Here is a 24,653-nt window from a genome sequence, read left to right on the forward strand (position 1 = left end):
CGGCTCGGATTATCCGGCTTCGATAACCAACGCTGGCCAACATGAAGGTCCCCGACGTTCGGGAAAAGGTTTTCCACCCGAATCCCCTTCAACCCCATCCCGATCTCCCTCTCCGGAATCACCTCATTGTGCGCGGAAAGTTGACTCAGCTGTTCTTTACCACTTTTTCAGAAGGCCACGTTGGGAAACTTGAACGTACAGTAGTATTGTTGGTGGAGCTTGAGATGGAGCGATCCATGAATCGGTGTCGGGATTGTGATGAAAAGGATTCCCGAACCAGCGTGATATCGGAGCAACCGAAAGCGAAGTCTCTGCCTGAACCTCTCTTTGTCGATCTGATCAAAGTGCTGCGGAGATACACGTAAAAACAATCTTTACTTTACGCCACTAGGAAGCAAAACGGCGATGTTGTACCTGTTACGACAACGGATTCCATTCCATCGATAAGTGAGGAGCGAGTGCGGCCCACTTTATTTCCGCTTACACCTGCTCTCCCAACCGGTCAACTACAAACGTCGTCATCCTCACTCCCTCGATCAACTGTACGGCATCGCCAATTACTCTCCCGAGCTTCACATCTGACCCATTCGATCTGCTTCGCAATTCTTACCAACAACCACCGTAATGACCGACGAACTAGCCACCAAAGCTCCCGAGAGCGATGCGCAAGCTACCAACCCCACCCCTCCTCAGGCGTCGGCCGACTCTCCTGCTCCTACAAACCCGCCGATGGGCGACCATTGCACGTCCGACCGGCCGACACCAACAGGCCGGTCTTCCACAGGAGAGATCACCAAACTAAACGATGTCGACGTCCGTCCTCCTCCTACACACGCTTTGTTACCTAACGACAGCTAACCAGCCCTCCCCGACCGGACAGGTCTACATCTCCAAACCCGCCGACTACCCACACACCCCATCCCGCCTGCTCCTCCTCCTGACGGGCGGCACAGGCCTGCACAGCATCAACAACCAGCTTCAAGCCGACACGTTCGCGACCCACGGCTACGTGGTTGTGATGCCGGATCTGTTCGCAGGCGACCCCGCGCCCAACAGCCGCGTCGAGTCTTCCTCTGACAACACCAAACAGCCTCCATCGTCTCATCTTGAGGGAGGAGGAAGAGGGGCCTCTTCGCTGCTCGACACACTGCGGCTGAAAGCCGCCGAGACGGCAAAGAGTTTCCTCATCGACATGTGGCTGGCGCGGCACACCGAGGAGAAGGTGCTGCCGATTCTGGACAAGGTGCTCGACGGCGCGGGGGACGAGTTTGCGGACGCCGCGTCGCACGGTGGTGGGGTGTATGCGGTGGGTTACTGCTTTGGGGCGAGGTATGTCTTGCTGTTGGCGGCGGAGAAGGTAGGGGGAAAGCAGCAGCAAAGACAGGGCGGGGAAGGAGGGGGGACCGGTGATGAGGAGGCGGGTGTGGTTGCGCCGCGGATCAAGGCCGGCGCGCTCGCGCATCCGACGCTTGTGTCTAAGGGGGACTGGGAGGGGCTGACGGCGCCGTTGAGCGTGGTCTGTGTTGAGAATGATCCGCTGTTTCCGGACGAGGTCAGGATTGCCGGGGAGGAGTACATGAGTGGCAATGGGGTTGAGCATGAGGTGCAGGTCTACCCTGGGATGCCGCACGGTGAGCTCATTTCTATCCTGAGATTCGCATGATTGTTGCTGACAACAGGCTAGGTTTCGCCGTCGTGGGAGAATACGAGGATGCGAATATCAAGGTTGCGCAGGCCACTGCGTTCGACCAGATGTTGAAATGGATCAACGAGCATTAGCGGCGGGTTCTGCGCGGGCGTTCTGGTATCGGTTGGGTTTTGCTGCTTGCGGCTGGCGGGTGGATATGACTGGTTCTCTTATTATACTACTAGTCAGAATCTAGAGCTCCTACGGAATGGTGCAGATGATCTTGCCCATGGTTCTGTTCTCCTCTAGCAGTTTGTGCGCCTTGACAATCTCCTCCCACGGCAGCACGGTGTCGATGAACAGCTTCAGCTCGCCGCTCTCAACCCGGGGCAGGTACTCAGCCAGCTTCGCCATCAACCGTCCCTGGTAGTGTACATCCCGACTCCGCAGCGTACTCCCTTCCACCCGCACCCTCTTATACAGCAGCTGCGCGATGTTCGCATTCTCGGCCACCGCCCCGCCCATCAAACCCAGCATGCAGATTCGCCCATCTCTCGCCACCACGTCTAGGTTCTTCTGGAAATAGCCGCCCCCAACAAAGTCCACCACCAAATCCACCCCCTTCCCGCCAGTCGCTTTGAGAACCTCGGCAACCCAGTCCTCCTCCTTGTAATTCACCGCCCTTGTCGCCCCAAGCTCCTTCTCCACGAACCGGCACTTATCCGCTGTCCCCGCCGTCGCGAACACCGCGCTGGCGCCCGCAAGCCGCGACAGCTGGATTCCCGCGATCGACACGCCCGACGCCCCGGCATGCCAGAGGATACTCTTCTTCTTCCTCTCCTTGCCCAACTCCCCAACCTCGCCGTCGTTAATCCCGCCCAGCACAAAATCCAGCGCCTGCGTCGCCGTGCTCCACGTCTCGGGGATGCCGGCCGCCTGCTCGAAAGTCAAGTGCTCCGGTTTGGGGAGCAGGGTCTCGAGAGAGACGGCGATGTACTCTGCGTAGGCGCCGCCGTAGGCCAGGCCCAGCACGGCGTCGCCGGGCGAGAAATTAGCGGGCTGCGTCTCGGGACCGAAGCGGACCACGGTACCCGCGAATTCGACCCCGAGTGTGAGGGGTGCTTGCGGAGGCAGCGGGTAGTGGCCTTCGCGCTGAATCAGGTCCATGCGGTTGAGGCCGAAGGCGCGGACTTTGACCAGGGCTTGACCTGGGCCGGGCTGTGGGATGGGTGTGGAGGCGTTGATGAAGAGGGCTGTTGCGGGACCTTTGCCGTTCTTGGTGTCTGTGGTGGTGTTGTGTTTAGTTCTGGGAGAATGTAGGGTGGAGGCGAAGGGTGAGAGGACGGACCGACTGCTTTCATGACGGAGGCCATTTTTTATGGGCTGTGGGTTGAAGTGTTTGAACGTGAAATGAGATGAATGATTCAGATCAGAGACTTGCAAGTCTCTGGACACGCAGTTTAAAAGGGAGGTTTATATACTCGGTATGGCGGGGTTCAAACAGGCTTACCGTGACAGCCGAGGATCCCGATGACGTTTTCCATGCCGCCCGGCGACCCCACCAACCCCCGAGAGGACCGGCCCCGATGTGCGGGCTCGGCAATGGGGTTTGCCCCAAGTCCGAACTTGGCCGCCAACCGCCCCCATCCGCCCCCAACTCTCTCGGCAGCAAAGAAAACGCTATGAAGGCTCTCGGCAGCATGATTTCTCGGTTTGCGGCTGTCATTGAGGATTCTGCTGAGTACGGAGGTAATCGGCAGCCACGTTGCGAAGTACGTGGGTTCACGGCTTAGCAGCGAGCAGCAGCTTTTCACTAGAATATGAGCCTAATGAAGCGTTGATTCATAGAAAGAGGCCCCGAGTTCCTCCATTGGATGCTGTCTATTTATTATTGAGAGATCTTGATGCGATTGCGACGGTGCAGGATAAGGAAATGAGGGAGCTCGGTACGAGAAAGGGCGGGTGGGCTGCCGTGTTTGCCGATGAATCCTTCAGGCTCTCATCGCATGTGTTCCGGGCTGAGATGCCTTGTGAAGCCTAGTGGCACCAATACACTCGAGCTCGGTTTTGTTGGCTTGTCCTCGCTCCTTGATGTTGGCAACTCTACAATCTGGCGCGCTGACACGTCTACGTCTGGCCCGCCGACGGTTGCAAGTGGCAACCGCACTAAATGCAAGGAACATGCCCAAACTTGGCTCATTTCCACGATCTACCCAGCGCCATCTGCAGGTACACCGCGCCCTTGGCAGGCTTGTAGCTGCACCCGGCGCCAGTACCTTATCCTGTCGGCGGCTGATATGGAAACGCTTCATTCCTGTAGCTGTCAACTCATCATCAACAATTAGGTAGCTCCATACATCTGTTTTCCATACAAGCTGAGTATCCACCAGTTGACACAGACGGGCACCTCGTCTTCAACTTCGAGATGCGCCGTGATCCCTGCAACCCTTCGCGAAGCCAGGAAATTATCACTCCGCCAGGGCCCGGGGCAGACCGCTCCCAGTTGGCTGCCCGCCCCGGTCCACCCTCCTTTTCAACGTCAGCACATCCCTGCAACCACCGAGTAACCAATATGGGCAAATTGGATGCACGCGCCGGACAGGGGCGGCACCATGTGTTGTGCTGGCTTTCAGGACCCTTCTTATAAACACCAGCCCGCTCACACCATCCTTGCTCCCGTTCCCTCCTTTCTCTCCTCACCCACCACGCTCATTTCAGCAAACCCGACTTTCGAGTCAATTCCATTCGTTTTTCGAAACAAACGCCAAAGCCCCGTGCTTAAATCGTCTCTACGACAGCCTCAAGCAAAAGAACCTACTCGTCGAGTACATATACTCTGATACCCGAACAGATCAACTAAAATGAAGTTCACCGCTGTCCTCGCTCTCGCCACCGGCGCCATGGCCACCAAGTCCTTCACGGACGACGTCAAGACCTCGTCGACCTCGGTCGGCTCCTTCGTCTCGTCGGCCACCCCGTCTGTCACCTACACCACCGAGATCGTCACCGCCATCACCACCTACTGCCCGGCGCCCACCACTGTCACCTACGGCGGCAGCACCTACACCGTGACTGAGGTATGGATAAATTGCCGTGAATTTCAGGGCGCGAGCGGGAACCAGAGCATAACGGGCAGTAATGGGACGGCGCGACTTGACCTAGAATATCGCAACCCATAAGTACCAGCTGCTTTCGCTCCCGCAACCCTTCCCCCTACAATCTTGCGCTCACCCGAGAATCGCAAAGAAACTGACTTCCTGTCTCACTTCAGGCCACCACCCTGACCATCTCGGACTGCCCCTGCACCATCAAGAAGCCCGTGACCGTCACCTCGTCGGTCATCTGCCACTCCTGGTATGCCCCCCTTTCCCCCCGCTTGTGGCCGTTCTCGCAAAACACACCGCTAATATCGCGTGTGAACGAAAAACAGCCCCTCGTCCACCTCTACCTACGCCCCGTCCTTCCAGACGAGCGCCACCAGCTCGACCAAGTCGGTCGGCACCGTCACCCGCTCTGCGCCCACCTTCTCTGCAACCACCTCGTCGCCCCCCATCGCCACCGCCGGCGCCGGCAAGGCCGCTGCCCTCTCGGGCGGCGCCCTCGCTGGTGTCCTTGGCTTTGCTGCGCTTGTCCTTTAAGTTGATACACCCGCGCGGGCTTCAGGGTGGTTGTGGTGTTGATTATGGTTTCGGTGATGGGTTGTTGAGAGCGTGAGGAAGTTGGTGGGAAGTGGAGAGGGGAGGGAGGGAGTGGAAATGGATAGTCGCTGACGGAGGGGATGTAAGGGGATGTTGGGACCTCGCTCCGGTTGCGGACGGGGTTCCTGGATTGGGATGTTTTGTTGTGCACTTCTCCTGAATTGTGTTCACTTGGACAAATGCCGACACTTTTCAGTCCTCTGCTTGTCGGGACTTGCTCTCGATGTACTGTACCTTGACAGTGGTTTCCTTTGTGAAGAGGCTTATTATTTGATTGGTTACGTAATACTTCGCGAACCCGTGGGTGATCATATTGTCTTTGTCTTGATCTCATCAAGCGCACCGTCGAGGAGTGCGACATTGAGAATATCAAGGAGGCCACCTTGATTTATGTCAACGCCATGAGTGGGATGATGGAGCGGCCGTCGGGGACGAAGGGGCCAACCTTCGGGTAAAGTGTTCAGTGGTCGATTTGTAGGGGAGGTGTGGGTGTCTCTTCTAGGCCATTACACTACTCGGTTAACGTTGCTGCTTTCGCCACTGGAGTCTGACGGTGAAAGGGCACGGCATTGACAGGTCGTCGACTTTGGACCACTGTTGAGGTGGACGTCTTGAGCTCGTCCACCATGTCCAGCGTAAAAACGCGGGGCAAAGTTCTTCACGCTGAGTTGGAGAGTCTTGACAAGGTGGAGAGGGTGACAGCGGATAGAGAACAAACGAGGGGTTCAGGGTTGCATGACGTGGACCAAAACCTGTGCCTTCCCTCATTGCTGGCTGGTTCGACGTCTCAGTGATCAAACATGTCTTTCGACGGCAAGAACGAACGAACCCAAACATTCCGGCAGGCCATTCGGCAGTGGCATCGAATGGCGCGTCCATGTGGATGGACTTGTCAGATTGCATTGACCTTCCTTTCTACACGGCTGCAGAGATAAGCCTCATCATGCCTGTAAGGTGCTTGATTGGAGCGCCCTGAACTGCCGGGGTGTCATGACTTGCCCTCAAACCCGCAAGCACAACTTGCCGGCACACGGTCTGCCTAAACAAGCCACCGAACCTCTTCTCTGAAAGCACGACAGGGCTTTTTCGTGATCACCTCCAATGGGTCCGCCAACGCAAACAAATAACCTGTTGATAGTGTCGTCCCCGGATTTTCGGCTTAGAGAGGCCAGACTCGGCAATACCGCACAGACGGCCAATCGCCTCGACTTCCGCGCCGATCCCCCAGACCCCAGACGGATTCAAGCTTTCGGGGTAACGGAATGCGGGGGCCATATAGGAGGCACATCGTAGTTGGGACAAAGGGGCCACCGTTCATCTGGCCAAGCCACTGCGAAAATTAGGTTGGATAAGAACAACTCCCGCTCATTTCTCTGCCGTCGTCTCACCTACCGCGTCGTGAAACACCATCAAGGACCTGAGGTGTATGTCCCTCACACAAGCCTTACCGGCACCACGACCGCATCCTCTGGGCTTCCTGAGCCGAGGTAGGCCTTCAACTCTCCGACCATGGCCAACCCTCAAGACGAAGTCCACCACCGTTCCCTCAACGACCCCGAGGGCTTCTGGGGCCACCAGGCAGAATACCTCTACTGGCACAAGAAACCCTCAGCCGTGCTTACCCGGACGACCAAGCGTCTCAAAACGGGCGACACCCTTGCCCACTGGGAGTGGTTTCCGGGCGGCGAGATATCAACCTGCTACAACTGCCTGGACCGCCATGTTCTCGCAGGCAACGGCGACTCTCTCGCCATCGTCTACGACAGTCCTGTCACCAACACGAAGCAGCGCATCACATACAAGCAACTGCTCCATGAAGTCGAGGTCTTCGCGGCCGTCCTGCGGGAGGAGGGTGTTAAGAAGGGGGACGTCGTGCTCGTCTACAGTAAGGCGCGCCTGCTCAATCTTCCCACCGAGGAGAGTTGACCAGACACCTGACCCGTGCATGTACCCAGTGCCCATGATCCCTGCTGCTCTGATTGGTATTCTTGCCATCAACCGCCTGGGCGCGATCCATGCGGTGGTCTTTGGAGGCTTCGCCGCCGGTGCGCTAGCGCAGCGCATCGAGGCGTCGCGGCCCGTAGCCGTTCTCGCCGCCTCGTGTGGCATCGACGGGAACAAGCCGCCCATTCCCTACCGCGAGTACGTCGAGGAAGCCATCCGCATCTCGCCATGGAAGCCACCAACGACAATTGTCTGGTATGCCGCCAAATGCCTGTTGTTTGCTTTCAGTGTTGACCAGATAACAAGGCAGCGTGATCAACTCCCCTGGCGGCCCATCCGCAAATTGGAGGGCCAGAGGAAGTGGCAGAACCTTGTCAAGAGTGCCCGCGCCCGCGGTCTGAGGGCTGAGTGTGTGCCGGTCAATTCGACAGACCCCATCTACATCATCTACACCAGCGGGACAACTGGCTTGCCAAAGGGCGTGCTCCGAGAGGCCGGCGGCCATGCCGTTGGCCTGCACCTGTCCATCTCGTATTTATTTGGCATCCATGGCCCGGGCGACGTGGTAAGGCCGTTTCCCCCGCGCTTTGCCAACAGTTCATATCTGACGTGACCAGATGGGCTGTTTCAGCGACATTGGCTGGGTTGTCTCGCACAGCTATACGCTCTACGGGCCTCTCCTGACCGGCGCCGCCACGGTCCTCTATGAAGGCAAGCCGGTAGGCACCCCGGACGCATCTGCTTTCTGGCGCCTGGTGGAAGAGTACAGGATCAACACCATGTTCACGGCGCCGACAGCTCTGCGCGCTATCCGCAAGGACGACCCGGACAACGCCCACTTCACGCGCATTGGAGAGCGCGGCGGGTTGAGGAGTCTCAAGGCCCTGTTCCTCGCTGGCGAGCGGTCCGAACCGGCCATCATTACTATGTATCAGGATCTGCTGAACAAGTACGGCGCCGCGAATGCGCTGGTGGTCGATAACTGGTGGTCGTCGGAGTCGGGCTCGCCCATCTCTGGTATTGCCCTGGTGCCGCGTGCAGGCAAGTGCAAGGGAATAGACATGAACGACGAACAAACACCGCTGGGTATTAAGCCCGGGAGTGCAGGCAAGGCTATGCCTGGGTTCGACGTCAGGTGAGTCTATTTCTCCCTCCACCATTTTTCGTTAACCAGACCTGACCCCGTCCAGAGTCGTCGACGATGAAGGGCACGAAGTCCCACGCGGCAAGATGGGCAACATCGTCCTAGCCCTCCCGCTCGCGCCTACCGCCTTCCGCACGCTCTGGAAAGACGAAGGAAGGTTCTACAAGGGCTATCTGAAGCGGTTTGGCGGCCGGTGGCTCGACACGGGCGACGCCGGCTGCATCGACGAGAACGGCTACATCCACATCATGGCGCGGACAGGTAAGAATTCCCACAAACTTTGTCACTTCATAGATCTAACAAACTGACACAACACAAAACAGACGACATCATCAACGTCGCCGCCCACCGCCTCAGCACAGGCGCCCTCGAGCAAGCCATTACCTCGCACCCGCTCGTGACCGAGGCCTGCGTCGTAGCCATCCCAGATGCCCTCAAGGGCCACCTGCCCTTCGCCTTTGTCGCCACCACCACCACTTCTTCTTCTTCTATCTCATCTTCTTCCCCTTCTTCTTCTCCCACTGTCCCGGGCGAGGACAACAACCACAGCAAGCTCTTTGACGAGATCCAGGCGCTCGTCCGCACCCAGGTCGGCCCCATCGCCAGTCTGGGCGGCATAATCCGGGGCCCGGCAACAGGGAAGAGCATGATCCCCAAGACGAGGTCCGGGAAAACGCTGCGCAGGGTGCTGAGGGAGCTGTTGGAGAATGCGGTGCGGGGCGAGTTTGATGCCGAGGTTAGTGTGCCGTCGACGGTGGAGGATGCCGGGGCGGTCGGCGTTGCTAGGGAGATGGTGAGGCGGTATTTTAGGGAGGGGGGAGGGAGTCTGAGGCATCGGGCTATTGAGGGTGAGGAGGGGAGGAGGAGGGGGAGGGCGAAGGCTAAACTTTGATTAAGCGTGTTTGTTGTTGTCGGTTGGGAGGGTGAGAGGGCGGGGAAAGAAGATTGGGGAAGGATTTGGTTTTGTTAGGGGTCGTAACTATGGTTTTCTGGACGCTATAGTAATATCTGCTAGGAAAAAGTGTTTGACTGGGACGAGCGGGTATAGGGACTCCTTCATTTTGGTCATAGCATTGGGCTTGTGAATCGATTAGCATTGTTTTCTACCTTGCCATGTCGACGGCGCGTTTGAAGTGGAGAGTTGCTTCAATTTGTTGCTTCGTGTCCTTAGGAATGTCCCAATACAGTCCCTCAACACTTCCCAACGCGGACTCCACGTGTAAGCTTGGTTCAGACCCCTTGGTAATTATTGCTGCAGAATGAAGCTACTGGGAAGGCGATGTTCCCCTTCCCCAAAAGGAAGCCGTTTTCCCATGTTCACCGACGAACCTGAGTCCTGAGTTGAGTTGAGCTGGCCCAAGCAGCGGCGGCGCTGGATTGCCATATCACACAGCCTGTCATCATTACAAGGTTCTTAACTAACGGTGATTCGTTGTGGATGATTATGTACTGTTCGTACTTGTGCTGGCTCTGTGGCTCTGTCCAAGGCAGAATCGTCTGAGAAGGTCAAGGCGCAGAGCATACAATTTATGGCTCGTGTTGGATGGCTCGCGCCAACATTGCTGAATCTACCTGAGGTGATCCCCTGTGGGCGTATTCGGTGGTAATGCTCGAGTTGATACAGGGCTTTCAAGCAGCATAAATGACTCCCTCCTGTTGGGCGCCGCAAACCATCCACATCAAAGCCAGATTCTCCGGAGAGCTGGGCCTTGCAGAGGCCATGTGCATCAAGACATAGATAGGCTGACTCAACCCCCCGTCTGCCAAACTGAAGTTTTCCCCAGAAAGTCAGCTTCGACTATGTAGCACAGTCAAACGTATACTACTAGGCCATGAATAACTTTCTGGTTCTCACCCCCAATTCCCAGCCCCCTGAAGTCAGGGTGTTCCTAGCTCCTCGGCCCTGACGGATTCATGATTACCCCGTCCCTTCCTTCAAACCACCCATATCCATGACAGGGCCCCCTTTCTCCCATTCAACGGTGTTCTTCTCAGGGTGGGTTCTGCCACAGCAGAGCATACGATAAGGCGGCTTAACAAACCCCGCCATTAACAGTGTCGACACAGCACAGATGAAACTACCATCGCTGTAACGCAGCACCCCAAGGGGATTTTAGATTAGGCGCGGTCACAGATAAAACCTAGCCCCCATAGGAGCCGGTGGAACCGAGACACCATGCCGATGGCCCGGGGGCAGTGGTGGAATCGGACGCTACCTTGATGGTGCTGAAATCCGCGGCCTGGATACTCCAGGCGGTGGGGAAGCTAGCTAGGGAAAAGGTAACGGGAGACGAGAGGAAATGAAGGACACGCCTCCATCACGAGGCTTGGCGGTTGGGGCACAAGGTACGACCCTGACTGTGAAAGAGAGTTTTGTTTTTTCTTCCCAGCTTACCGCTTCGTGTTGACCCGGCTGTGACACGCGAGGGTGGGTAGCGTAGTTTGAGATATAGATCTGGCAAGGGAGGGAGCCAGTAATTGGCCGTGAAAGAGAGGGTTGTGTGCCCCAGCTAGGTATCTCAGGGAGGACGGCCAAAAAGGGGTGAGGCTCGGAACAGCATCCCGAGGGATGGGGCTGGTCAAGGAGAGACCGGCAGGCAGCCACACAGCACAAGCACCATCCCGGCCATCTCGATAGTGCGGGTGCAATGAAATATGTATGACCCGAGAGCCGTGGGCTGAGGGGGTGAGGGAGGTGGGCGAGCAGCGGGCAAGGAAATTATCCGACGATACCCTGCAGAGAAGGGTTACAACGACTCGAACGTTCTGGGTGTAACTGGGTAACCGTGAACAGAAGCGGGACGTAGGCCTGCGCCTAGAGCCGAGACATGGGCAACTCTGTCGAGCCAGCTGGATCCCGTGACAGCTGGTGTTGTACGCACCTAGAAGCTCGCTGGTCGTCGCAGAGCTCCCCTTCTCCTGATGAGGAGGAGAATCTGGCCACTGACAGCTAAAAGTGTAGCAGCTCCATGCTGGCACACTCCATCTCGAGCTGACTCCAATGGTATTGGGGACTTGAGGCTGAACCGTTGGCCTCGACAACACAGAGGTTAGAGTAAACAGAACATTCAGCCAACCAGCGGTTTGAAATACGGTAGATCTTGAGCCCAGAGAAGCACAAGTCATGCAAGCCATTCCTAGCGCCAACCTGTCCGACCTCCCAATGCACAATGCAGATGCAAAATGCGACGTCGTGATGCAAATACCCGTTAAGCGCCACGTTTCATCGTGCGACCAGAACCCATTGAGCCTATCCAGACGTTCGCTCCTATGCAAGGCAATATATACCTGCAGTTAGACGTGGCTGTAGCAAACAAGACAGGCCCTTACACGGTAGCCTTGTCCCACCTTCGCCATCGTCTGTGAGAATAACCAGAGGGAAGAGAAAAAAGGAAATGGAAAAGCAAAAAGCAGGTAGGGCAGTGGGGGGAGCGTAAACGTCTACCAAGGGGCGGTGTGTGTCAGCTCCCAGGGGTGCTCTCGGTTGGCTGCTGCGTGTTCCCGTCGGCCTTCGAGAAGGCTCCGAGAACACTCTGCTGACTCCGAGCGGCGATTTTGAGATTGGCGAAGCGCGCCTCGGGAAGTCGCTTGCCGGCTTTGATGCTCTCCAGCACCCTGGTTTGGCGTACCATGGTCCGTCAGCCAGCTTGTTTCTGCACAGTATCCATGCTACCCGAGACAGGAATGGGGTGGCCGAAGGGAACAAAGCGTGAGAAGTGGGGGAGGAAACGAGGGTGAGTGCATCACGCAACCTTACCATTCGACGCTGACAAACTTGATGCCGCAGCCGCCAACCCGCCGGATCTCCCTGTCCAGCTTGCCGCCCGCCAGGCCACCGCCGGCACCTCCGTTCGGGCCGGACGGCTTCCCCAGGATGACGTGGGTAACCTGCCGGCGGCCCAGGTGGAGAGACATGCGCGCACCGTTCTCGGAAAGCAAATGCTTGAGCTTGTGATCTGACACCAACGGGTGTGTGCTTCCATTGACGTAAACGACCAGGCCGTCGAAGATGTTGCGCTCTCGGGCTCGTTGGGTCTCCTCCTCCTCGCGCGCCTCGTCTTCTGCCTTACGAACCAGACTGAGTCTCTCCTCGGCTGTCAGACGACTGGGGTCCTTGATGCCCTCTTCACTTCCCGTCCCTTCTCCCGGTGGGAAAGCTCGTGTGGATGATGATGCTGACGGTGCTCGCATGGTCCCCGGGTTCCGCAACATGTCGGCCGCGCTCTTCATGGCGCGAGACCGGACCTCTTTGGGCACGAGCATGCCGAGACGCTCGTCAAAATTCTCGGAGCCGACGCCGACCGTGTCTGAGATGCGCGCGCCGCCCGAGTTTCCCGCTCGGAACTGGCTGTTCATTTTCAGATTCCGCGACTCGCGCCATCCCTGCGGGCCGCGGGTTTCCGGTCGCTGGTGGCCTGCCGCTACCGAGTTCCATGGATCGAAGCTGCGGCTGTATCGTGGCTCCGCCGGCGGAGGCAGCTTGGGTTGTGGCGGTGGCATCGCGAGGAGAATGAATTGCAAATGGGGAAGCTTGGGCAATCAAGAAACCATTGAGAAATAATCGTCATGTTTGAGTCGACTCATCATCAGGGCTCGAAAACGACAAAAATCGTTGAGATGAAGCGGAAAATAGCGAGCGTGCCACTCCACCGCGGCCTGAAGGCACGACTCGCGTCGCCACCAGGCAACCGCCTCATGTTTCCTGCTCCTGCCTGAAAACAGACGCCAAGTCACATGATTGCGAGGGCCGAACTGAAGAATTCCCGAGAATTCCCACTGATAATGTCAACTTCATTTCCAAGCATCAGTTGTTGAGTGCAGCACACCCTGTTGGCTTCTCATTACGGGAACAGGCCATAGCGTTGTGATACACATATACAGCGTCGCAATGCTGAAGCACCCTGAGACCTTGCGAACGGTGTTGATGAGTCGAGCAAACCCCACAATATCTCATCACTCTTACCCCAGATGCATGAGGGGCCAATGCCTTTGCAGGATGCCATTGCTCCCGTCACTATGATCGAAGTCGACATTAAGATTGACGCTGCTGGACCTTCTCATGTGGTTTCGTTTCCTGTTTCATATTTGAACTTTTCTAATGCACGCCTTTGCCTCCTTGAGACGCCGCAACCAGCAAGCTCATAAGGCGGTCGATGCATAGCACCGCAACGCCGGCTGCGGAGATCTGTACTTGCGGTTCTCGATAATCTGGATCTCACGGGATCTGCGTCGAAGTGGATACTTATCGGTCGAAGCTAAGGCTGCATGGGAAATCGGCGGGGTTCCCATTGTACACTTTACCACTTCCATTGCGCTGCAAGGCGGTTTATGCACAACTTGCCCTGCCGATACGCAGTAGCGCAGGCTATCCAGGAAAGCAGGGCCCTTCATACATCCCATACCTGGGAATATGAGCTGCAATTCCCCATTGGCGTCTTGTCTTGTCGTCCGGTCCATCATCTTTGGTCTACGGGAATAATAGTAAGTCAATCGTTCAATATTCTTATGCAGAACAAGTCTCCTACGGCAATTGACAGATAACAGCCCAAGCCGCTAAGTGATCAACAAGTAGAAAAACACATCCCATCCTCCATCAGGTCACCACAAATCAGAAGGGCACACTTGTTGAAGCGAAGCTTCCATGACGAAACTCTGACATTGTGTTTACACATGGAGGAGTGAGGAAGGAGCGAGAGCTTCATTGACAGAGCTTTGGCGGCAGAGTTTCTCGAGGGAAGATTGGATGCCCAGCGATTTTCACATGCTGTGGATTGGCGTGCCCGCGCCACACAGGAGTGGTCAAAAGCTTCGCTTCTCAATGATTGGGGTGAACCATCACAGTTAGGGTATTCCTTTTTTTTCTTTCCGTAGCCTCTGCATTTCTGTCATGTTCCCGATTATGTTTACCCCTCTCTCTGTCCCGCCTCTCTGCAACTGGGCACCCCCGCCACTTCCCCACTGGCCTCCAGCTGTTGTACAGTACTTGGCAGTGGGACTTCAACACCAACCTCCCGATCCGAAAAGCGAAACCTGGAACGGCAACCGACAACCACAAGCTGGGAACAGAGGCAAACAGGAGCTTGAGCCAGGAAACATCGGCTCATCCCATGTCGAGTCCTTCGTGCGCATACGGTAATACCCACTGGGGGGTAAAAAGGTAGGGGTAGGAACTCGTTCGTATCGGTAGAGTTTCCCTTATGATAATCCATCTACAGCATATTCAAATTCGCGGCTCAACTTTTAGAGCCCGAGTTCGACTTGCTCTAGAAAGTACGGTGTCGGAGTACGGACTTGCCGGTTCGCCTTCCTCTCCAGCGGTACACCACCATTTACCGTCTGAGACAATATAGGTAACCAATAAAGGCAATCTTTTCGCGGCGCCCTGTGCAGTCCCAATTTCTCCCGCGCGTGGGGCGCAGAAAAAGGGAACCGGGTTTGCGAACCTCGGCGCTATGACAACCAGATATACACAACTGCCTCTGTTACGAAGCACAGCACTTGATCAATAAGAACAGTCTTCTACGGATATTCCGTACACTATCAAGTCATCTTTGATACCCTCCGTCCACACGCCTGTCCAACTTTAAGCACAGCATTCCCCGGTACTCGAGCTGCACCACGCACCCTGCGACACTTACCTGCTAGATGTGCCTCCGATTGTGTCGTCCTGCGTCTGTCTTGGGCTTCTGTGCCGTTGTTGCGTCTTGCATGCCGTCAAACCCGGGAACGGACAGATAGGACACATAAGGGGGTCGCCGGCAGTTTCATGCAGGACACCCTGTTTTTGCATCCCGGAAAAGCCGTGTTTTTGACCGCCGACTCGTGGCTACTAAATATGTGTTCTAAATCGTCGACGGCATCATCACTTGGATGCAACATACTTTTCCTGAGGTCAGGTCGGAGTTCACCGTACGAAGGCGCTGATCTGGAGCCGCCTTATCTGTTACCATTCCCCGGGCCGTCCAGTCCTGCGCACATCAAAACGGATCGATCAGAGACGTCTGCGCGCGATCTTGGAAGGGTAAGATCTGGCTGCACGTTCGGGGATGCTGCGTGTCCGAGACCAACCGCGAACTTGTGGAACCCTCTTCGAGGAACCCTTCCATGCAGCGCAACCCTTGCCGCGTTTCTTCTGCTGATCCCCTTTTCCCCCCTTGTCAATCAAGCATGCTGTGGTTCGTCCGCAGGCGAAGCAGGTGGGCTTGGGCTCGCTAGCTTTGCTGCTTTGCTGCTCCCCGGGCTGGCCAGGCTTCTTGTTTCCTGCGCGACCAATGCAGCATGCCAGTTGTATCGTGAAAGTATGGATACAATAGAACCAATCCGTATGATACTGCGCTCCGTATGTACAGCGCTTGCAGCTCGCTTTTGCGCGCGCTTGTGAGGTGCATTTGCTGCGTCTCCCTCTTAAGCGCCGCGACTTTTGACAGGTCCCTCAAGCACCTTATGTAGGCACATGCGTGTATGACATGTCATATGGAGAGAGAAGAGCTTTCCATACAGTGTATCCGTAGAGCACAGAAGCTCCTCCCTCAAAGGGGCTCCAGGCACAATGTTCCGGAGGCGCCTGGGTGGCGTGGAAGAGCCGAGTCCTCTCAAGCGCGGCCACGACCAGGGAGTGACAGCTTGGCAGGCGACCTGAGGTGCTATCGCGCCCCTCTTCGCAGAGAAATGGCTCTAACCCACGGCGAAGGGAGCCATCTAAAACCCCGCTGGGGCCCGCGGCAAGATGCCGGCCCGGCCTGGAGGGACTGGTCGTCTACTTCGTACTGTGTAGATCTGTGTATGAGTTGACACGCACACGCAGGAAGCTGCTCGGTACTTCGTTCAATATTGTCTTCCTGGGCTACTCCTAGTTTGTCGTCGCTGTCAGATTCGCTTCGAGGTTGAGCCTTTGTACGGAGTAAGTTGCGAATGACGGGGCCGAAACGGAGGCTGGAGACGGAGAATTCCGCGGTGCCTACAAAGCTATATAGTAGATGAATAGATACTGCGCCATACGTGCTTACCATGATCTACCGGTCCTCTGGTAGTTTGCCAGGAGCAAAGATTATATATATCACTCATTGCACATACCCCCGCAGGTCATGATGGTAAAACTCTCCGTCACCTACGTACTAGACCCTCTGATACAATACCGTACGGGCACGAAACGAAGACTTTATTATCCATACTCCGGAGTCGCCTCTGATGATCCAGCCGGGCACCACGAGAAGCGAGGCCATACATTATGGTTGGAGCAATGAGGATGCTTAGGGAGCGCCATTTTGGCAGCCTCTGATTGGCGAAGTCGATTCCAGGATCGTCAGTGGCACCGCGTGTTCAAGCGCGAGCCGAGGGAACGGGAGGGCGTTGATGTAGCGGCCCGAGAGTAGCGGTGAAGAGCCGTGCTGTGAGAGAAGGGAGCACAGTGCGCCGCACACCCTTCGGGAAGAGGTACCCGCTAAAAGTCAAGGGCCATACCTAGATGAGAGGGCTGTTGATGGTGGGACGAACTGGACCGAAACCCGCCCGAGGTACACAGTGATGAGAAACCCGGAAGATGCTGCCTTCTGGCATGTACGTTCTAAACCTGGGAACGGGCTCAATGGCGGTCCATAGACAGGCCCGTCTCGAAATTCCGCCGTTGTGAGCAACAGCAAAGTCACTGCTGCGGACCATGCCGAGCCGCACTGTAGAGGAGGGGTCGAGAAGGATGCTTCCCCTCGGCTGTGCCACCCACTCACATACCACCACTTTACCCATCCTGGCTGTCATGTAAGGCGGAAAACGGTCCGCGCGTGCAGATTGTTTCCGGCGAATAGGAAACGCAGGGAGCTGGTGTGCAGAGGGTTTGGGGATGCCTTATGATGTGCAGATGCTATCGTCCTCCCGAAGGGTTGGGGAAGTTAACGTGTGGAGCAGAACAGGGCTTAGGGCTGATCCATGTGTGGCGAAACCGATGCGACAAGTTGCGAATCTTGGGAGGTCGAGACTTTCGAGATCGATGGTCAACTTTTGCTGCGCTTCTGCTTGTTAGCAAACCGTCGAGAGTCGTTTGGAAAGCCGTCCCTTCGGAATGAAGAGGAGGCTGTCCGGGTCAGCCTGCTCCCTCGATAACATTTCCCATTGTGGGTGTGGGCTTGAGACGTGGTTCGCGCTGATTGGGTTATTGAGAGGGGTTCCGTACCACAACCCACCAGCTGCTGGCGCGCAAGATAAAGCCAAACCCGAAGAAAGTCAGGGTTCGCTATTACGACACCCTCATCCAGGCCGGCTTCCCAGTTTTCTGGCGTTCTTCGCATGAAAGAACCGGCTCTTGTCCCGGGCCACGTCCTGACCATTTGAGGTGGTATCGAAGCCCCGAGTCTCGACTCTCGGGGAAATTGAGAGCTGCGCGTCACCCCAGGTACCAGCGTCGTTCGCATCGCTTCAAGGTCCACCGGTAGGGAGCGGGAGCAAGTCTTGCGCAGCCCCATGTAGGTGGCCATGTTGCAAGTCAACTTGCCCGCGCAGGAGGGGAGCGCGCACCGTCAGTCCGCCTTGCCGAAAGCAAGCGGCTGAAACACAATGAGCACCCCTCTCCTCGCCATCCAGAGAATGTCTCCTGTCGCCATGATTGGTTAGCTCAATGATTAGAGATGGACGCACAAGCATCTAACCGCTGTGCATTGTCCGGTATGCAAGTGTTGTCGAGCCCGCGGAGCCTAGATCGGAATCCTTGCATGCCGAGAAAACCTGGAGTTTCTGTGGAGGTCCCGTTTCTTGTGAACATGGACGTCAATTAGAGCCTCTCAGAGGTTTCACGTCCTATACTTGGGGGGCACGCGAGGTGCAACTCTGAACAGCTCTGCAAGTGGCGCTGGGGACGAGCGGCTGCGGCCGTGTCCCACGGGCGGGAGATGGTTGGAGGATGAGGTCGACATGCTTTTTTGGGAGCAATGTTTGCATCTCCCACAGTGCGAGGTAACGGAGGCGAGAAGGATCGGGGTCGTGGTCGCCATGAGGATCTCTGCCTTGTGAGTGGGTGCCCAAATGCCCTGGACAATCTGATAGACAATCGTTCTCTCTTCGGCGGCACAGTTAGCCTTTGTGGACTCCTGGTCGTGTCGTACTGACCAGCCGACGTCTTTCATCCTTTGCACGCAACCCTCTGCTCCCGCCTAGTGCAGGACAGTCTAGAAGGTTAATGGCGTGTGTAATCCTCGAAGTGTCGAGCAGGCCGAGAAGACCATGTACGGGGCCTTTTCGGAGCGACCGATGTAGGGGAAACTCGAGCCGGGCGCTTCATCCTTTCGAGTTCCGGTACTGCAGTGGCGGCAAGAATATCGAGCATGAGATCGAGCAGTGCGTCGTTGTTCTCACATCGCCATACTCCCTACCGCCATACTGACTATGCTGCGCCTACCCACCCACGTTTTTATGCCCGCCTCATCGTTGGCACGGCAGTTGACAAGGGCACAAGCATGGGGACCTGGGCTGGTGTGCGTGTCCAAGACTTGCATCGGGCCGCGCCACAGCGCGCTGCATCGTGTTTAGCGCTCAACCGAGCCTCGGCCGCCCAGAAGGTCAGTTGGTGCCAGACGAGTCGAAGGGGATTCGTGGTGACCCAGCTCGAAGCCGTCGACCCGAGGATCGGTCGCCTTAGCGCTCGCAATCTAATCGCCTTCTGGTTCTAAAAGCTGTGCTGTCAGATGCCATCTTGAGTCTCTTGCAGACAAGTCTTCAAACACAAGGGCCAGGGCAGTTTCCCTGCTGCATAAGATCAACGGTAAGAGGATGGCGTTGCAGTGATGTTCGACTCAGATCTCGATCGATTGCAGGTCCTGCATCTGCATGCAGTGGAGTCCTCGGTAGTATGAACTGGGGGGTTTTCGCCCAACCTCGAGCACGTTCTCTTCATGTTTCGCCTGCAAGCTTGCTAGCTGGCGACTGGCGAAACAGACCGGTCTGGAAAATGAACGACCGACGAATGCGAAGAATGACAATTGACCCAAGTGATCCAAGTTTGAAAAGCAACCGACAACCAGGCCTGATGCAGATAGAGCAGACGGCCGTCAGCGGCTGAGCTCCAAACGGCTCATCAGCTGCCTTTGCATACATATGCATTGCATCAATCGGAGCGTTTCCATGGGGTCCCATCCACCCAGCATCCATATACGGGCTCTCGCGGTTGAGACGACAAGCATGCAAATTGGATCCAGTGCCTCCAGCGCCGAAGACTCGGAATTTGCAGGCATAACCAAATGATCTTGAAGGGAAACAATCGGTTGTTGCGATGGGCCTCTCATCCGAGGAGATCGGGCCGTATTCGCAGCAGGGCATGGCGAAAGCGAACAAAGTGTATATCAGAAATAGGGTCGCCTCCTTTCCCCTCCAATCCCGTCTGCTTGAGAGCCCCGAAGGATGAAGCGTGCGAAAGGAGGACACGATTACTTGGCAATGTCATACTATGTAGGTGAGAACAGAAAGGTTCAACAAACGTCGTTTCCTGCTCTGCCAACCCCGCGTCGTTCCTGAAGTTGAACCTTGCACGACGGTCGGGGCCGTGCACAGTGTGCCTGGTGGACCGCACGGACGTCGACTTTTCGCTCATACGTGGACCCCTCAAACACAAAGTTCGACTTGCAAGGATAATCAGATGGGGGTTGGGCGGACCCACGTTGTCGATTGGGCTGGGGTGGAAAACGCCTGCTCAGATCACGCCCAACGAACGATACGCACTTTGCTGCTGAGATGAGCAAAGCTAGGACAGCTTTTTAACAATATTAGCATTTGAAAAAAAAAAAAAGCATGTCAAACCATATCATGCCCATGGGGAACCAAACTGAAAACTGGAGCCAATTCAAACTTGGAAGCGTGCGCGGGGTGTGGTTAGAACAGTCTGCGTTGGCGAGGGTCAGCGTTTCCTGATTCTCGATTGCTACCCTGGTCTCTGGCCTTCCCGCAGTGGGTGTTTTTCGGGCCCCTTGACTGGCTAAACCGGCGGCTGGCGAGAGGCCGGGGGTCCAGCAGCGCGGCAGAAGGCTGTTCTGCCCAGCGCACCTTTCCGGTTAGTGGAGTTACATAGCACAAGCCAGGAGGCCGTTTCTCGTTCTCTCTTTTCTGTGTGTTCGGTTTTCTCTTTCAAGGCTTGCTGCTCGCTGATCGGCCGTCGAACCGACCTCTCCTCCCCTCTGACCACCACTCCACCTAAATCCGGCCGCTCCCCTTGGGCCGTTTCTCCTTCCTCTCTTTCCTCTCTTCTCGCAAGCTTACGCTTCTTCCCAAATCTCCTTTTTTCGAGGGGCATTCCGTGGAAGGTGCAGTGAAGGTTAATCCGGCGTGAGGTGGGTTTCCATGTCCCTTCGGTCTTGTCCCAGTCCCCCACTCTTGCGTCCGTCCCATCTTCCCAGTTTTTCCTCCGAACCCACACAGCCGTCCCTCCTGGTCAGAGCTTGCAGTGCAGCTCAACCCGATGATGTCCCATCTCAAACCTCGTGCATGGACCTGCAGACATGCTGACATTGCAATGCGCGTATCGACGTAGCCTCGCATGCGAACGGCTTCCACTTGACGTCAAGACGGCCTTTGAGTCAAGAGATCAGAAAGCCTTCGTGCAGACAGACGCACTGTCTGTGCTTACCTGCTAGCCGCCTGCAGTTGATCCATCCGAGACTCTGCACCTGCAAGCACCGGCAACTCCACGCATTGCGCGTGTCGAGTGTAGCGCGTCGCGGCTCAAACAACTCGGCTTGTACATATAACAGCATCAGCAACCGCAAAGCTGGATTCCTCCACCATTGCTCATCCGCAAACCCGGGGTTCGAACAACGAGGTGCCCTACTACCACGCAGACCTCACGCGTCCCTCGTCTGCTAGCGAAAGATTGCCACCGTTGGCTTTCCCGCACGCTTCCCAGTCATACTCCTCGAGCAGCGCGTCCCCCCGGGTTGGCTCCATATCATCAACTTCGAGCTCCAACCTCGGTTCCCTGTCGTCGTTCACGTCGGCCGCGTCTTCGAACGGGCCCAAGACCCCAGGTCCTCTTTCACCCACGCTCGTTAACTGTCCTGCTATCCCGGGGCCGCATGATCAGGCACCATCCGGATACAATCATTACCCTGCCATGAACTCGACAGCAACTGAGATGTATTACCCGTCGCATATGTCAGCCGGCCAGGCCCCGCCGCCGCAGACAGTCACATCCGCCTACACGCACCAGCAGCCTCATCCGCACTCTCAGCCGCCTCAATTGCAACCCGTTCCCGGTCATTACCCTCCGCCGCAGTATGGCACCCAGTACGGCTATGCCAATGCGATGACTTCGGCAGCGGGACCACCCTCAGTTTCCAACCAATTGAGCGCGCCGCAACCCGTCCTGCCACTCCCGGGCATTAGTCAATCTGGAATGAGCCAGGCGGCGTACTCGAACACCTTCGACACGACCGGCCAGGTTGCGCCAGTGGGCATGAAGCCCCGCGTCACAGCCACTTTGTGGGAGGATGAAGGGAGCCTTTGCTTCCAAGTCGAGGCCAGGGGCATTTGCGTTGCGCGCAGAGAAGGTAAACCTGAGCAGCCCGTGTTAAGTCCCAGATGTCGTGCTGCATCTGACCCCTTCTCTAGACAACCACATGATCAACGGCACCAAGCTGTTGAACGTTGCTGGAATGACGCGCGGCCGGCGCGATGGCATTCTCAAGAGCGAAAAGGTCCGCCATGTCGTCAAGATTGGCCCGATGCATCTGAAAGGAGTCTGGTAGGTTTTGTTTATTGAAACGTCTGCCAAGAGTCAGCCCGGTCTAACTCGAATGATTCTGCAGGATTCCATTCGAGAGAGCCCTGGATTTTGCCAACAAGGAAAAGATCACCGAGCTCCTTTATCCGCTGTTTGTGCACAACATTGGTGCACTGCTCTGCCACCCTACCAACTCAGCTCGGACGAGCCAAGTCATGGCGGCAGCGCAAAGAAGGCCTGGTCAGAATCCTCCGGGACTGCCCTCTCTGCACCAGCCTCACCCGCCGTTGGCCTTGCCGGGGCCTCAGAGCCAGCTCTCCTCGCAACCTGCGCCAATGGGCCGTCCGTCGATGGATCGAGGTCACTCGTTCCCTACTCCGCCAGCCTCGGCCGTTATGAGCGGTATGAGCAATTCGGATGGCTACCCCTGGAATCAGCAAGGCATGGGCAACGGCCAGCAGTCGAGCCACATCTCGATTGACACGAGCCTCGGCAACAACAACCGATCCCTGCCCAACACGCCAGCAACAACCCCACCTGGTTCTTCCATCCAGAGCATGCAGTCTTATCCTCCGGTGAGCCAGCCATACGACAACTCTCGCCCAATCTATCAGCAGTCGGGAGCTCCGCCGCCGACGTATCCGCCTCCGGGCTCGAGTGCTCAGGAGAGGCCGATGTATGGGCACGCCACATACGTAAAGAGCGAGATGGGTCCTCCATCAGCTCGGGCGGGGGTCCCTAACGGCGAACAGGGCGAGTCGAAGCCTGTTAATGGCATGATGCATAACGGACAGGGTGAGGTGGTGCCCGCGACGGGCGCTGAAGAGGAGGCGGATCACGATCATGATCCTGAATACACGCACAACAGCGGTGGGTACGACACGAACCGGAGCTCATACAACTACAGCGCCCCCGCCGTGGCCTCGCTCCAGAACGACCACTCTCATCTGTCGCCCGAGATGTCTGGATCTCCTCACCAGGCGGGGTCAGGACGGGCCACGCCTAGGACCGCCGCCGCTCCGCAGTCGTACTATGCGTCGCAGGGATACAGCAGCCCGCCGCGCGTCGGGCAGGCCTCGAGCAACTTGTACAGCGTCATGAGCAATGAGCGGGCTTCTACGAACGGCGCATCCTCCAACGATGTGTACGGCAACCAAGGCGACATGGGGGCTCCCATGCAAAACGGGTATTCTACCCAGCCACCACCCATCTTGAATGGCGGGACTTCAATGAAACGTAGCAGAGACGACGACGACGACCGTTCAGACCTGAAGCGGCGCAAGGGCATGCTCGACGGGCCCGGCTCGATGCCCTCACCGACCTTTAACAGCCAGATGGCGCAGTCGACGGCCGCGGTGGCCTCGCAACGCCGTCGATAGAAGAGACGGCGCAGCGTCTTGGACGCCGTGAGCTTTGCGATGAAGCTTCGATGCGCCCCTATGAACCGAGCCGAAGCTGCGAATGAGGCTCTTTATTGTATTCGTTCCGAAAGCGATGACCATGCCAGGGCGTAGTGTTTTCGGAGACGCTCCTTTCAGCGCTGACGATTCTCTTTGTGTCAATGTCCTGAATATTGGTTGTATACGGGCTTGATGGATGACGGCTTGCATGGGATTGGGTCTAATCTAATGGGGCCCCGTACAGGTTGGGCTCTGGCGGCTCGCTCGGCGGATGGACGACCTTGTCTCTTTTTTTCTTCTTGTCTTGGCGGAAAGAAAAAGATGCGGCGCCTGCTTACGATCCTAGGCGGCTGCACTCATGACGACGGGCACGAACGAACGAATAACACGGGAATCATTTTGAGAGTTGTCGGCGCCTATCTGAGCGGTTTCTGGTATGGTATATCAGACACCACGGCCAGGGCACGGCTTTCTCGTCTTGTCGTTTCCCTTTCCTGTGCTCATGTTCGTCTCCTTGCTTATGACGCTTATGACCAACGATTTCCATTTGATTTCGTTTTCAAAAACTGGGGGGTTGAGAAAGAGGGAACGGCACAGGGGTGAGGTGGCCTGTTGAGGGAAGTTGTTTTTCACCTTCTGATGACGACTTGATGAAGGGGGCTTCCGTAAAAGGGGCTTCATGCTTGATACACGGGGGGACTTCATGGTGGTAGATTTCTGTTTTGAACACACCCTAGCGTTGTTGATCAGTCGTTATGACAGTACAAGTGTTCATAGTGTAGTGTTGAATTCTCTGGCAGTATTTACCTCTCTTCCGTCTGCTGTCTTCCTTGTGTGCGATGTATGTCTTTGTTCCGTGCCACATGACAGACATGGTTCTTACATTTGGAGCGCCGACAGTCGTGGTCGAAACTCCATTGTGATTGATGACAAGGATTAAGACGATCTCCAAGCAGAGAAGGATTGGACTTGCTTTTAGCGGTTTTGTTTGGATCCAGGACCAGCCAGCCATACATGGTAACTGACTCTATGCCTGTTCCTTTGAATACAATCAACGTTACGGAGTTCAGATTCTATTATTAGGTAACTAGGTGGTTACAAATTATGGGATAGAAACGAGCCTCTCAACATGCTATTGTGGAGACTG

The 24,653-nt window shown here is 56.4% G+C and overlaps 8 protein-coding genes across 8 annotated transcripts; 4 read left to right on the forward strand and 4 right to left on the reverse strand.

The window, feature by feature from the left end:
* The first annotated feature begins 263 nt into the window (after window positions 1–263).
* On the forward strand, window positions 264–1,803 carry N657DRAFT_601941 (alpha/beta-hydrolase). The gene is made up of 3 exons (XM_062790114.1): window positions 264–813; window positions 881–1,631; window positions 1,685–1,803. The coding sequence occupies exons 1-3, from the start codon at window positions 625–627 to the stop codon at window positions 1,777–1,779; spliced, it is 1,035 nt and encodes a 344-aa protein (XP_062644894.1). The 5' UTR covers window positions 264–624; the 3' UTR covers window positions 1,780–1,803.
* Window positions 1,804–1,868: 65 nt separating this feature from the next.
* Window positions 1,869–3,148, reverse strand: N657DRAFT_648495 (quinone oxidoreductase putative; the record flags this gene model as incomplete). The annotated part of the gene is made up of 3 exons (XM_062793526.1): window positions 2,976–3,148; window positions 1,955–2,910; window positions 1,869–1,922 (listed from the first exon to the last, which is right to left on the reverse strand). Exons 1-3 carry the CDS (start codon window positions 2,998–3,000, stop codon window positions 1,869–1,871), a joined length of 1,035 nt encoding a protein of 344 aa, XP_062644895.1. The 5' UTR covers window positions 3,001–3,148.
* Window positions 3,149–4,501: 1,353 nt separating this feature from the next.
* N657DRAFT_648497 (uncharacterized protein) lies at window positions 4,502–5,757 on the forward strand. The gene is made up of 3 exons (XM_062793527.1): window positions 4,502–4,704; window positions 4,899–4,981; window positions 5,058–5,757. The coding sequence occupies exons 1-3, from the start codon at window positions 4,528–4,530 to the stop codon at window positions 5,263–5,265; spliced, it is 468 nt and encodes a 155-aa protein (XP_062644896.1). The 5' UTR covers window positions 4,502–4,527; the 3' UTR covers window positions 5,266–5,757.
* Window positions 5,758–6,834: 1,077 nt separating this feature from the next.
* Window positions 6,835–9,305, forward strand: N657DRAFT_578651 (acetyl-CoA synthetase-like protein; the record flags this gene model as incomplete). Its single annotated transcript, XM_062789334.1, has 6 exons — window positions 6,835–7,210; window positions 7,281–7,524; window positions 7,576–7,834; window positions 7,887–8,404; window positions 8,460–8,674; window positions 8,737–9,305. The coding sequence occupies 6 exons, from the start codon at window positions 6,835–6,837 to the stop codon at window positions 9,303–9,305; spliced, it is 2,181 nt and encodes a 726-aa protein (XP_062644897.1).
* Window positions 9,306–11,711: 2,406 nt separating this feature from the next.
* Window positions 11,712–13,232, reverse strand: N657DRAFT_138188 (uncharacterized protein). Its single transcript, XM_062785918.1, has 2 exons — window positions 12,171–13,232; window positions 11,712–12,028 (listed from the first exon to the last, which is right to left on the reverse strand). Exons 1-2 carry the CDS (start codon window positions 12,911–12,913, stop codon window positions 11,875–11,877), a joined length of 897 nt encoding a protein of 298 aa, XP_062644898.1. The 5' UTR covers window positions 12,914–13,232; the 3' UTR covers window positions 11,712–11,874.
* A 1,741-nt stretch (window positions 13,233–14,973) lies between these two features.
* Window positions 14,974–15,593, reverse strand: N657DRAFT_648501 (uncharacterized protein). The gene has a single exon (XM_062793528.1). It carries the CDS (start codon window positions 15,201–15,203, stop codon window positions 15,048–15,050), a length of 156 nt encoding a protein of 51 aa, XP_062644899.1. The 5' UTR covers window positions 15,204–15,593; the 3' UTR covers window positions 14,974–15,047.
* Window positions 15,594–21,212: 5,619 nt separating this feature from the next.
* N657DRAFT_138687 (apses-domain-containing protein) lies at window positions 21,213–23,592 on the forward strand. Its single transcript, XM_062785919.1, has 3 exons — window positions 21,213–21,933; window positions 21,995–22,127; window positions 22,192–23,592. Exons 1-3 carry the CDS (start codon window positions 21,498–21,500, stop codon window positions 23,483–23,485), a joined length of 1,863 nt encoding a protein of 620 aa, XP_062644900.1. The 5' UTR covers window positions 21,213–21,497; the 3' UTR covers window positions 23,486–23,592.
* A 554-nt stretch (window positions 23,593–24,146) lies between these two features.
* Window positions 24,147–24,581, reverse strand: N657DRAFT_138714 (uncharacterized protein). The gene has a single exon (XM_062785920.1). The coding sequence runs from the start codon at window positions 24,516–24,518 to the stop codon at window positions 24,240–24,242; it is 279 nt and encodes a 92-aa protein (XP_062644901.1). The 5' UTR covers window positions 24,519–24,581; the 3' UTR covers window positions 24,147–24,239.
* Between the last annotated feature and the right edge of the window lie 72 nt (window positions 24,582–24,653).

The sequence above is a fragment of the Parathielavia appendiculata genome (genome assembly GCF_033297405.1).
Source record: "Parathielavia appendiculata strain CBS 731.68 unplaced genomic scaffold N657scaffold_13, whole genome shotgun sequence".
Classification (NCBI taxonomy): domain Eukaryota; kingdom Fungi; phylum Ascomycota; class Sordariomycetes; order Sordariales; family Chaetomiaceae; genus Parathielavia; species Parathielavia appendiculata.